This window comes from Eutrigla gurnardus, assembly GCF_963514095.1.
Source record: "Eutrigla gurnardus genome assembly, chromosome: 3".
NCBI classification, from domain to species: Eukaryota; Metazoa; Chordata; class Actinopteri; order Perciformes; family Triglidae; genus Eutrigla; species Eutrigla gurnardus.
In genome coordinates, this window is record NC_139917.1 from 23,944,639 (window position 1) to 23,957,179 (window position 12,541).

At 41.0% G+C, this 12,541-nt stretch overlaps 2 protein-coding genes across 2 annotated transcripts; one reads left to right on the forward strand and one right to left on the reverse strand.

Annotated features, from left to right (window-relative positions):
- The first annotated feature begins 714 nt into the window (after window positions 1–714).
- Window positions 715–9,148, forward strand: adra1d (adrenoceptor alpha 1D). Its single transcript, XM_084005657.1, has 2 exons — window positions 715–2,685; window positions 7,578–9,148. The coding sequence occupies exons 1-2, from the start codon at window positions 1,728–1,730 to the stop codon at window positions 8,126–8,128; spliced, it is 1,509 nt and encodes a 502-aa protein (XP_083861783.1). The 5' UTR covers window positions 715–1,727; the 3' UTR covers window positions 8,129–9,148.
- Window positions 9,149–10,384: 1,236 nt separating this feature from the next.
- On the reverse strand, window positions 10,385–11,457 carry LOC311010587 (5-hydroxytryptamine receptor 4; the record flags this gene model as incomplete). The annotated part of the gene is made up of 1 exon (XM_084005138.1): window positions 10,385–11,457. One exon carries the CDS (start codon window positions 11,455–11,457, stop codon window positions 10,399–10,401), a length of 1,059 nt encoding a protein of 352 aa, XP_083861264.1. The 3' UTR covers window positions 10,385–10,398.
- Between the last annotated feature and the right edge of the window lie 1,084 nt (window positions 11,458–12,541).

Below are 12,541 nucleotides of genomic sequence, written 5' to 3' on the forward strand. Positions count from 1 at the left end.
CAACGCAGTTTAACCCAAAATACAAGCTGAGGCGCGCACCTTGTGGTCCGGGTCCGGCGCGCAAATTACGTCCGTGCACGGCAGTGTGCATGTCGTAGCCGGTGCACCGCTCTTTTTTGTGATTTTAGTAATAGGGGGCCTGTGCCCCAGTAGAGCTTATGTCTAGCAACGCCCCTGCTACTCACCCGTCTGAACGACATGGCGTCCTCCACAGTCCGCTCCAGGTCTAGTCGTTCAATGTCAAATCGTAATACAACCAGTCCACCATCTCTTTGTCCCAGTGCAGCCAGTCCACTTGGCCTGTCTGGTCCCACTGGGCTCCTAAAATTCAAAAACATTTGGAGCTGAATGAGGCTCTACAGTCACATCAGGTAAACAGACTCAAACAGCACAAACTCCTACCACACAGAAGGCATGTAAGCATGTTCATCAGACCCCACGTAGAGGTAAAGGTGATCATAACAGCCATTAGATGCAATGTTTTAATAATAATGTTAATTATAACCACACCACATGTGAACGTTATTGTGCTTTCATTTCAGCTGCATCTGCTGCTTAAATCCCTTTTTCTGTTCTATTCTTACAGTTTATCAGCAATGAACATGTTTTAGTTTAGTATTAACTTTTTTTTTTATTATGTAGACTCTGGACAAAAGGAAAATAAGTGTTTGTTTTCTTGTTTATTTGAAATGGGTGATTTGCACAGACTTTTCAGGGAAGGAAAAACAAAAATGTTCTAAAACATAAATGGAAAATCAAGGTACATTTTAAGGATTTAAAAAAAAAAATGTTGGAAAAGTTCATCAAAGATAACCACACACACTCCGGGCTCATGTTTTCCCATGCAGGGAGTGTTTGTCCGCTCTGCGAATCTGCCTTTTGACCTCTCCTCTCCTGCAGCCTCTGGAGAGGTTTGCACAGGCCTGTCCTTCTGCTTGAACTATGCACACAACGCCTGGGGATGGCAGCTGCAGTGTCACTGGAAAACTTCACAGCTTTGAGGGGTTTGTCACTCCATCAGTCAGAGCAGGTTTGCCCAGTGGCGGTTTAGATGATCTGACTGATGCTGCTTGGCCTTTCCTTTGCAGGATGGGTTGTTTCAGGGTTGTTTTCTCTAAGGGTAGGCTATTAGAAGGTTTAGATACAGAACTAGATATGAAATGTCTGTTAATGAAAGAAAACAAGCTAGATAAAAAGGTGAAGAAAAGTGGAAGGGCAGTTCAATTTTAGAATACAAGCCCAGATTTAAAGTGACGCTCTCTTGTGGAGAATGAACGCAACAATAAATGTGTGACGTGTGGGTGGAGCTGTAGGTTGAGACCTGCTGTTCCAGCTCTGGCTGTGTGATCGGGGACTTGTTGCAAAAAGGATGCCACCATTGAAAACCTTCGCAGAGAAGAAACGCAGCTAAATGTAGATGTTTTATTTATTTTTTTATTATTATTAGTAACCTACTTTCATTCTATAGGCTCTCAGTGGTAGTTTCCTCCTGAAATAAAACATTCTTGGAACCTGCTTTTTGAGAGAGATTTTTTTTTTTTTTTGCTTCATAAATCATGCATGAATTTGCCTATATTTATATGGAGTCTTTATTTTTTTTATTTTTCAAATATCGTTCGCTAAAGCCGGAGGGAAGACTACTTCACCGTTGAGAGACTGACCACAATGCCCGACGCACTGCTTTCTCTCAAACACCCGCTCTAAACTTCTCTTTATGGCGCGTCAAAATGACAGACTCTAACTTGAGCAACGAAAGCAGCCGTGGGATCTATTTCGCCGAAGCTTTCAATGGATCCGATCCGGATCAGACACTTCCCAACGACAGCGTCGCGACATGCGCGAACTTCCAGATGGACTCCCAGGTGGTCGGGGTGGGGGTCTGCCTCTCCGTATTCATTCTGGTCTCGATCGTTGGGAACATTTTGGTCATCCTGTCGGTCGTGTGCAACAAACACCTGCAGACCGTCACCAACTACTTCATCGTCAACTTGGCCATGGCGGACCTGCTGCTGAGCATCATCGTGCTGCCCTTCTCGGCGTCTCTGGAGGTGCTGGGCTGCTGGGTGTTCGGCCGGGTCTTCTGCAACATCTGGGCAGCGGTGGATGTGCTCTGCTGCACGGCGTCCATCCTCAGCCTGTGCGTCATCTCCATCGACCGCTACATCGGCGTCAAACACTGCCTGAAGTACCCCACCATCATGACGGAGAAGAAGGCGGTGGCCATCCTGGTGCTGGTGTGGGTCTCCTCCACGGTCATCTCCGTGGGGCCGCTCCTCGGGTGGAAGGAAGCGCCGCCCGTGGACGAGCGCGTCTGCAGCATCACGGAGGAGCCGGGCTACGCGCTCTTCTCCTCCCTCTTCTCCTTCTACCTGCCGCTCATGGTCATCCTCATCATGTACTTTCGGGTGTACGTGGTGGCCCGCAGAACTACCAAGAGCCTGGAGGCGGGCGTCAAGCGGGAGAGGAACAAGTCGGTGGAGGTGGTGCTCCGGATACACTGTCGCAGCGTGCTGGAGGACGCGGGACAGTCCAGCTCCAAGAGCAACAAGAACCACCCGTTCCGAAGTTCGCTGTCCGTGCGGCTGATGAAGTTCTCCCGGGAGAAAAAGGCTGCGAAGACCCTCGCCATCGTCGTGGGGATGTTCATCTTGTGTTGGCTGCCCTTTTTCTTCTTTCTACCGATGGGTATGCGCATAGTACGACTTTATATCTCTCTCCCCGTGGCCTGATTCACTTTAATGTAATTCATTCACGTACTGGTTGCCATTAAGTCCAACTTCAGTCTAAAAAAAAAAAAAAAAACTGTGCCAGGGATGATGAAATATGTTGATGGAAAGGTCAAATCTGCAACCTGATCATTAATGTAGTTTGTTTTCATCCCTGGCATTTTATTTTGCATGGCTAATGTCACTTTTTATATAACAGCAGTAATAGACTGACATTCTTTACTAATGAGCACTAAATGATCCCAGCATTATGCAGCCATCACATGCCTATTCTGAGACTGTAGGAGTCTCACATAGTAACAGTATATATTATATGTATTTGTTTTACTTCTGCGTTTGTGGAAGGGAGGAAGGATCGGCTAAATCAGCAGTGAATTCTACCTGTAAGTCTTGAAAGGGAAATGATTCACAATGAAATCAATGAAACACGGATAATGCTGTGGAAAGGCCCTTTAGTGGGTGTGACCAATGCAAGCCCTTATGAATTACAGTATATATAAATCAAACTGAAGTACATGCATATCGAGTTGCCTTTCTAGAAACTAGCTTGCTGTGACACGCACAAACTTGTGGTGGCCTTGTGGATTATAATTTAGCATAAATTTCACATCATTGATTGTGAAAGCCATGATGAACAAATTGCTATAGCATTTACCACTCTCATTCCTGCTGCATCTCCAGATTTATTTAATTAAATTATTATAGATGAGTCTCTGGGGGTGGGTGAAGTGGGGACTGCTCATCACTTTACTCACTTAAATAGTGAGGAGTGAAAAGGGAAACATTTCCATCCAAAACACTCTATTCCCTCTTGATTGAAAACGAGCAAAGACGAGAATGAGTTTCATGGTTATTATTCATTATCATATGATAGCAACAAATATGATCTTCTGTTTTACACATTAAGGTTTTGACATTTAACATTACCATATGCCTTTGTGGTTATATTACATCCATTACACCCACGACCTCAAATCAGGAAAGAGTTCATGACTCAGTGGGAATCTGCTAAAAATCAAATCAAAAGAGAAAATAAAAGTGAGCCTGGAAAAAATGAATAATTATGGAATAATTATAATAGATATAGTGATACCTTAAGTTGTTTTAAAGTTGTGATTCCTGGTAGATGGAAACCTCTAATGGGGTCCTTGGAAATCATCTGTCCTGCAAAATCCCCTCTGACATGTTGTTCTGCAATCTGATCCTGAACTTTAACATTCCCGGGGGGAAGGAGTTTAAAAGACAGAGTCCCGTATAGGGATCAATAAAGTGCCTGTTTTATGGATTTATCATCGTAGGAGGTTGCTGTTTGTTGCCTCAATGACCGACTGCCGAGTGTGGAATAGCCACAATCTACACTTCAAAGTCCTGTATAAATGTACTTGGTCGTTCAGTAAAAGATTGATGTTGGTAAATTGTTGAGACACTTCAAGTAACCTTTTTTATTGAGAGGCAGACATTACATTTTAGCACCTCTTGTGCCAGTGAGGCCTTTTCTCTGAGATGATGTAAATACACTCAGTAGTCCGACTCCTCTGACTCCAGAGTGCCCAAACATTTACTTATAGTTCACCAGACTCAGGGATAGAAACTGATGGAATGAAAAGAAATTGTATTTGAGAATTACTTCTCACAAAAGGGAATATAGAGTGATGTTCTTTAAGCAAGAATTATTCAGTGTTGAATAAATGACTACTTGAAAAATCCAACCAGCATGAAAGCACACAGTCATACACGTTCCAAGCCTCCAATTCTGACAGTTAGCACTGGCTTCCATTTTTTTTTTGAAGGTATAGGTATATATATATACATTCTTTACTCGGGAAGAAGAAGAAGAAGAATGGCAACTCACCGAAATAAAGATGGGTCCCCAACCCACAGGCAAAAGGCCAAAAACATCCAACAAAAGCTCTAAATACTTCCTGGTTAAAACTACATTGCTAACAGCAAGGGTCAAATCAAGCAATTAAAACAATTAAAATGGTTAAGAATGTTAGTAACAGCAGTCTTTCCATTTAGGCATTGAAATACAGTAACTCTGCAACATACTGTTTAAGCTACAGTTATTTTAAGGCTGGCGTAAACAAAACTACAAAAGCAAACCAACTGCTCCCTCACCCATCCCAAGGTTCAATTTGGTACGATCCACATGGCCAACACCTGGTGGAGCAAGGGGCATTCATGTGCATCAGTTTACGGGAGCACCTCAATCATGAAGTGGACCTCAGAGAGAATTTGGATTAGATATCAAAGTGAACAAGAAACAGTCAAACAAATACTTGAATGAAAACAAATGTACAAATGAACAAAATTCATTCTACATTTAGTTCTTGATTGTCAAATACTCAAGGTCTGGTGATATTTTCATATTTTTGTATCCGTCAAAAAACACCAAAACCCACCAGGAATGGATATGACCAGCAGTCTGTAGCCTGATTAACTTTATTTCTGTGCCAGCAACCTCCTTTGTTGTCCAAAAAAACTAACATCAATGAGTCACACTGTTTCACTGGGTGACATGTTCCTTGATTACGATGTGCGTGGGCACAGGAGGTTATTTAAAGTTAATCCCACATATACATCCCGCTGTTCTAACACAGCCAATTTGAAGGTGAAATGTACTCCTGCTGTTTAAGGGAAACGGTTTAGACTCTAGAAGTAAAGAAAGCATATATTTTAATACATTTTAAAGATTTATGTCTTCAGTAGGAATAAATGGGCTTGGGGCAGAGAGGCTAAATCATTATTGGTTTTGGTCTTTTTGTAGAATTTTGTTGACAATAAGATTATAGAATATCATCTGCTGTAATACTTACAGTGTATGGCTTCTACAATGCAAGTATTCACTGAACCATAGCTTGGTCCTTGATGGCCAATTGCGTGAAAAAAGCCACAGCAGCTTGACCTTCATGCAGAACATTAAATGTCAAGGAGATACTTCTCTGAGCTCTGTAACTGTGGATGAGATCGGGATTCTGTCTGCCCACAAAACTTTCTGTCTGAGAAATCGGAGCGCTCCCAGACTCCTTGATGAGTTTTAATGAGTATAGGAGTACTATTGAGAGTATAAATGTGAACTTTAAAAAAATAAATCACACCCTCAGAAAAGACTTAACATAGCTTTTATCTTGCCAAGACTTCCTCATACCTAAATGACAGAATGGGTTGTTTGCCAATTACTTTTCAGTCTAACATATAAAGACCATTAATACCAGCAGCAGCAGTGACAGGCGCAAGGTGACGAATTGTCGCAGTTTCGTAAACGGTGGGTATCGGAACAAAACTACTTGCTTGGGTTTAGGGATCATGGTTTGTGTTGAAATAAGTTTGTTACGTTAATTAGCCCATGTACATAAGTTGTACATTACATACAGTATGTGAATTAACTCACTATTACTTATTAGCTTACTTACATAAATTAAAATATGTCTTGCAGCAGCCTCCTGGGTGAAAGTCCTGTGTATGTTTGACTCATCCATTCACTCAGTCCTCCTCCCTTGCTCTCTAGATTATGTTAGGTGACTCCCTCCTTCGCTCCCATCATAATTACTATGGCCCCTAGAGGGCGCTGCCTCACAATAAACATATAGGTCCCATTAAACTGCTTGCGTATTTATAGGATATTTTGTTGTGGGTGGACGGTCTGCATCTTGCAACACCAGACTAAAAAGACACTCTTATCTAAGGTAATAAAACACAAATTGAATATGTATTATCTGTTGTCATGGTGTTGTGGTAGTGCGTCAGAGGGGTGAATCACTTACTGTCTGCTTTTCAGGTGATGTCATTTCTGTTACAAGAATCAATGGAAACCATCACTTATTGTACTCATTTATTCATCTTAATCTTCAACCAGTTAAATTGAGCTATAACTGGCTCAGATATGGAAATTAGAGCAAAGTAAGAGAGATAGAAGAAGAATACTGTTTTTGTCTCAGAGTAAATGGCATAATTACATTTATATTGAAACCATTGCTTTTAAAATCACAAACAACCCATTTAGTATATTTCCACATATTTACTAAAATCATTGAAATGAAAATGGAGTTCTGGGCCCAGGCGGTGCAGACTTGACATTAGCACGGTGACATGTTGCTTCTGTGTCCAAGGACAACAACTGTGTTAAATCCAAGCTGACAAGAGAGCAATAGGAAAAGGCAGCTTTCCATGAAAAACAGCATGTCATTGTATGTCGTACCAAAATTAACAGTGTGATAAATTGAGGAAAGCTGCTCGGGCTCGGGTAAGTGAGCAGAAAGAAAACGGACCTTTTAAATCAATTCTGTTATCTAATTAATGGTGCAATACCTACTACGAATGCCAAAGACATGGTTTGAATGAAGCAAGCAAAGGCAGTATACACATTCTACCATATCTCAGACAGCCTTTTATAATCAATTCAAATTCTGCAACAAATAATCCAAGAGTCGTCAGCTGTGAGCTTGTTGAAGCATAAATGTGTCCCCATTTTTTAAAAAAATGTGAGAACATCCCTTTAATAAACACAACTAAACAGCGACCATTGCAACAAACCATCACAAAAATAATGCTGTGAATAACCTACTGTCAGAAGGATGAACAATATAGTGCATATATGTAGCATAAGCATAAACTCTACATTGTTTGATTCAGATTCAGGTTCACTTCAAAACTGCTTTCCTATTCATTAAAAACCTTTAGGTTATTCCAATGACATATCACTAGTTTAATCTGATTAAATTCTTGTGCTTCAACTGATTTTAAAATATATTTTGAAAATATGTTCTTGAATTGACTGAAAGCAGTGTGCTCTAATGTGCATTTACTGCATGTTTCCTCAGCAATCTTTCCTATGGCTCCATCTCCTTTCAGGTGCCCTCTTCCCAGCGTTGAAGCCATCAGAAACTGTGTTCAAGGTGGTCTTCTGGTTGGGTTACTTCAACAGCTGCATCAACCCCATGATCTACCCCTGCTCCAGCAAAGAGTTCCAGCGGGCGTTCACGCTGCTCCTCCGGTGCCAGTGTCACCAGAGACAGAGGGCCCTACGTCGCTTCTATGACCACCGGTGGCGGACGGCTGTCAGGGGGATGGCGAGGGATCAAAGGTGTGACTGCAAGCCCGGCTACGCCGTTCACGAATCCTGCGGGAGCTCTTTGTTAAACAAGAGAAAGGGACGCTCGCTCGGTTTCAAGAGATGGAGTCTCTTTCCGCCGCTGCAAAAATCTTCCTTTCAGCTCAAAGAGAAAGTGAACAATCTGTCCAATAGAATCAAGGGAGGGCCAGTTAAAGGGGCCACACCTGCAGTGGGCCGGATTGATATAGTGGACACAGTCTCTATGGGGATTTACAACTCCTGTGAGCAGAGTGGTTATCAGTTCTATGATCTGTCAGACTGCTATGGTCTTAAAGAGACTGACATTTAGAGGCCCCCCGGGGAATCTTTTATTTATTTTCAAAAGGGGCCACAATGACCAGGATGCAAGAAAGACAGCGATGGTATACTTTTGTGTTCACAAAACGTCTGAGAATCGAAGCTAACTAAAGCTGTGGGCTGAGAATGATGGCTTGATCCCAACACAAACAAGCCGAAAACTTTTTCTCAGTCCCGTCATGTTTTTTAAAAAACAGAGATATTGCCACTATTTGGAAGTGGACACAGACTTCTTGGACTTACTTTGAATGCTGTCGCTCGGAAGCGCTGTGCATCGACATTACACAGCCCTGATTCGACAAGCGTACTCAATTTCAGCCGGACATGTAACATAAGGCTCATTATTACCTGTTATTTCTTTCAGTTTTATATTTCTCGGTGTCTTTCAACAGTAAACCAGCTGATGCGATGTGAAGACTGGGGACCACTTTGTTTGATAATCAGTTGATTTTACACACACACACACACAAAAATAAAACGACTGTAAAGGATTGAAACAAATATTTTGAAAACTGTAACAAAATGGGAGTTCTAAGTGCAATTTTTCTTGTTGCCGTAATGTCTGGATTTCATCGAATGTAATATGTCAAAATGAAATATGATATTTCATCTGTCATTTTTTTTGTTTGGACAAGGCATTGTAGAGATAAGTTTGGCTAAGAATGAAGATGCTGCACAGTAATTATTCTAACTGTTGGAATTCTGAGTTAACTTGGCATTGATACACATGTTTGAATATAAACTACTTGGCCCACCTAACTGACATTCGCAGTGCCAAGTGAATACTAATGTGAAATGAACATGCTTTTTTTGGGTGTACTTTCTGATGTATGATGATGACGTATGTTTGTTTATGTAAGATGAAAACAGAAATAAAAAGGAGAGACGTTAAGCCAATAACTACCTTGTAATCATCCAGCAGATGTCACTATTGTTTTGGTTGTTTTGCCACATTTTTTCACCAAATTCTTCATATTTGCCATAATGGCCAAATGTCCCACCTGTTCCCAGACATTCTTATCTCTATGAGTACGTGTTTGAATGTACAATTATTGTAATATTTACATTTTTGATGAGCTTAAATGTTCCTCATTTTACCTTGTTAATATATTTGAAGAAAGTATTAATAAACAAGCATTATTTAAAAAAAAGACATGTTCTATTTTAAAGGAATTTCAACACTTTTCTTTTCAATAGAAAGGGATTTTACTAGAATTCTGCCTCTTTTTAGCCAATTAATTCCCTGCAATTAACCAGAGAGATTTGCATAATATTTGCTGATTTTATTTTATGAATATAAAAACACAGGTAACATGGTGACCAGATGTGAAAGAGGGTGGACAGGGGGGACATGGGTGACATTTCATGTGTTGTTCAGTAGGGGAAAGTCATTTTAAGTTATTAATTTTTTTCGCCCAAAAACTTATACATGAAACAAAGTAAATGATTACACAGACAATTATGTTGCAGTCAATATGGAATTAGTAAAGTTAGAGTAAAACTGCTGTAGTGAACATTATTAAAATAACAATTCAGATTTGAAGAATGTTTTCAACAAAATATTTTTATGACTAAAATAAATTAAATGGGAAATAATGTATTTGTTTTGGTCCTGGAGACATCTGAGGCAAACTAAGGAACTACGTTTGACTGTTTTTGTAATTCCACCTTATTTTCACCTCAAGAACCAAATCTGTTTGTCTCATGTGTGCCACTTGTTACATTAAACCTGTCAAGAGCACATTATTTGGAAGCTGGCCAAGTAGCTACATTTAAAATTGAGTTATTCATTCGTTAATTGGTAATGAGTTGTTTTCAGGGGAAAATACCATATCAGCACTGAATCACACAAGGCAAAGCACTGCTGGCTGCTGCACTGCTCATTTGAAAATCATGTAGCATTTCCACACGTATACCAGCAGCTGTCAAAATATGAGATTGTATATTAGTCTCTGGGGTTTTTGCCAGAAGTCATGTTGCTTGAAACATCCATAGAGATGCAATTTACAGGGTACAGTACTCTTTCTAATTGGTTTTGATCACGGGTGTCGGCAGCCCTCATACAATGGGTCCGACCAGGGTTTTTATTCACCCTTGTATGAAATAAATTATGCATTTTGAGTATAACTTGTCATTTGCCATCATGGTGGATGAATTGTGTTTGATTTATATTTGATTGGGTATATAAAGTGTAGAGCCTTTCATTTCAATGAAAGCTATAAGGTGTTATGTCTAGAGATAGTTACAAGGTTGATCTGCACATTAATTCATGTCTTTCCTCGTGTGCGACAGCTCCATCCCAGGGGAGGATCCAGACATGCATACCCTGCACCCCATGAACATCAGAAACGCCCTACGGAAGGAACGGTTGAAGAAACCATACAGGAAAGGATTTAGCGATGAGTTGATGTATCCTAGCCACAAAAATATATCCCAGACAATCCCCTCCGTGCTGTATTCAATGAAGGGGTCCACAATGTTGACTGTAAAGAAGGGCATCCAGAAGATAAGAAAAACTCCCATGATGATACCCAACACTTTTGCCGCCTTTCTTTCCCTCTTCATGGTGTTTCTGTGTCGTTGTTTCTTGCTCGAGTCTTTGCCCACTCCAGCAGCCATTTGGCTTTCCATGGCACTGATCTGTCTGGCCTGCCGTTTGGCAGCTTTGAAGATCTTCCAGTAGGCTATAAGCATGATAGCCATCGGTAAGTAAAAGGCTACCAGAGAAGCCATGACAGCATAAACGCGATTGACCAAGAACACACATACATCTTTCGGGAGCAGGATGTCCACACCCGCGACATGGAGATTCAACATTATGGGGCCAAAGGAAATGAGCATGGGAACCGTCCAACATACGACAATAAGGAGAGCTACCCGACCGTGGGACATCTTTAAGGAGTAAACTAGCGGGTTGCAGACAGCGTAGTAGCGGTCAAAGGCAATGCAACTGAGATGGAAGATAGAGGCAGTGCAGAGCATGACATCGAGGCTGGAATGAAGCTGACAAAAAAGGTCACCAAAGTACCAGCACCCCTCCACGGTCCGAGTCATACTATACGGCATCACCACCAGGCCAACAAGGCAGTCAGCCACTGCCAGGGACATGACGAAGGAGTTTGTCGGTGACTGCAACTGCTTGAAGTAGGCAATGGACAAGACCACCAGGAAGTTGCCCACCACTGTGCAGACGATGCCAATAGAGAGGAAGGCATACAGGAAAACGCGAGAGACCTGGTTCCTCAATGTAACGCAGGGTTGAGTTTCAATCTGAAGAGAAGCGTTAGCATCTCCAATCAATCCCAAGCTGCCGTTATCCATGGTCCAATCAAGCCTGTCAAAACACACAGATACGGTTGTTAGTAATGAGTGTTTTGGTCCGACTTTGCAGTAAGTGAGGTGTTTCATAACAGTTTGCCCACACTCCTCTAGTACATAACAATGAAAAGAATTGACAAACCACCCATCATTCTGTTTGTTTTGACCCATATGCTGCTCCATGGTAACTCTGAATTTGTCTCTAAACTGTTAACTTTAGTTTGACGTAGGAATCACTAGACTGTGGGCCTGAAAAGCACTTGTTGTGAAGTTAACTTATCTGAATGCCATCATTTGCTTGGTGTGGAGAGCAAAACCAGATGTTCTTTTCATCAACACAGATCTGGATATAACAAGGAGAATTATGTGTGATTACTTTTCCCTTGTGTTTTCTAAACAAAGAAATACTCAATTGAAGTGGATATTGTCACAACAGACACACGTTCTCATTAATATATTTAGGAATTTGATCCCTGAACATATTACATTCATCACAAACATCCTTGGAAGTATGTTTCCATGTTTATTAAGTTGTACTGCTTTGGATTCATGAATTGCACATTACAGTATCAGAACCCACATGACTCTGATGAATAGAATAATATCACATTTGCAGTGCCAGCAGTGTGAACAGGGAGCATGTTCCAGCTGACTGAGAATAGATGTTAATGAACACCACATGGACCATGGGGACGGGGAATAATAATAATAATACATTTTATTTGTAAAGCACTTTAAAAGCAATCCCAAAGTGCTACAGAGTAAAACAAGGACGCAGACTTTATGTTTGGCTTGTACTTCTTGCATGGAACCAACACATCAGTCTAATAAATGAATGTAATCATTTTAATTTATCATAGTCAGGTTTGAAAATATTACATATCTTACATACAGGCTCACTAATAATGTATTTAATGAAAGTAGGTGGGAGTACCTTTTAGTCTGCCATGTCCCTCTTCAGGGAGGCAGAGGGCACTTTAAATCATCTCCAAAGCCAATAATCAAAAATTGTATTATCTGCCAGCACAATAGATAAGAGCAACAGCTTTACTAAATGACTTACTGCCAGCTTATAAAACTGTGCATT

Coding starts and splice junctions, on each gene's coding strand:
- adra1d (XM_084005657.1), top strand. CDS start 1,728: ATGACAGACTCTAACTTGAGCAACGAAAGCAGCCGTGGGATCTATTTC. Junction 2,686..7,577: donor TTTCTTCTTTCTACCGATGG/GTATGCGCATAG, acceptor ATCTCCTTTCAG/GTGCCCTCTTCCCAGCGTTG.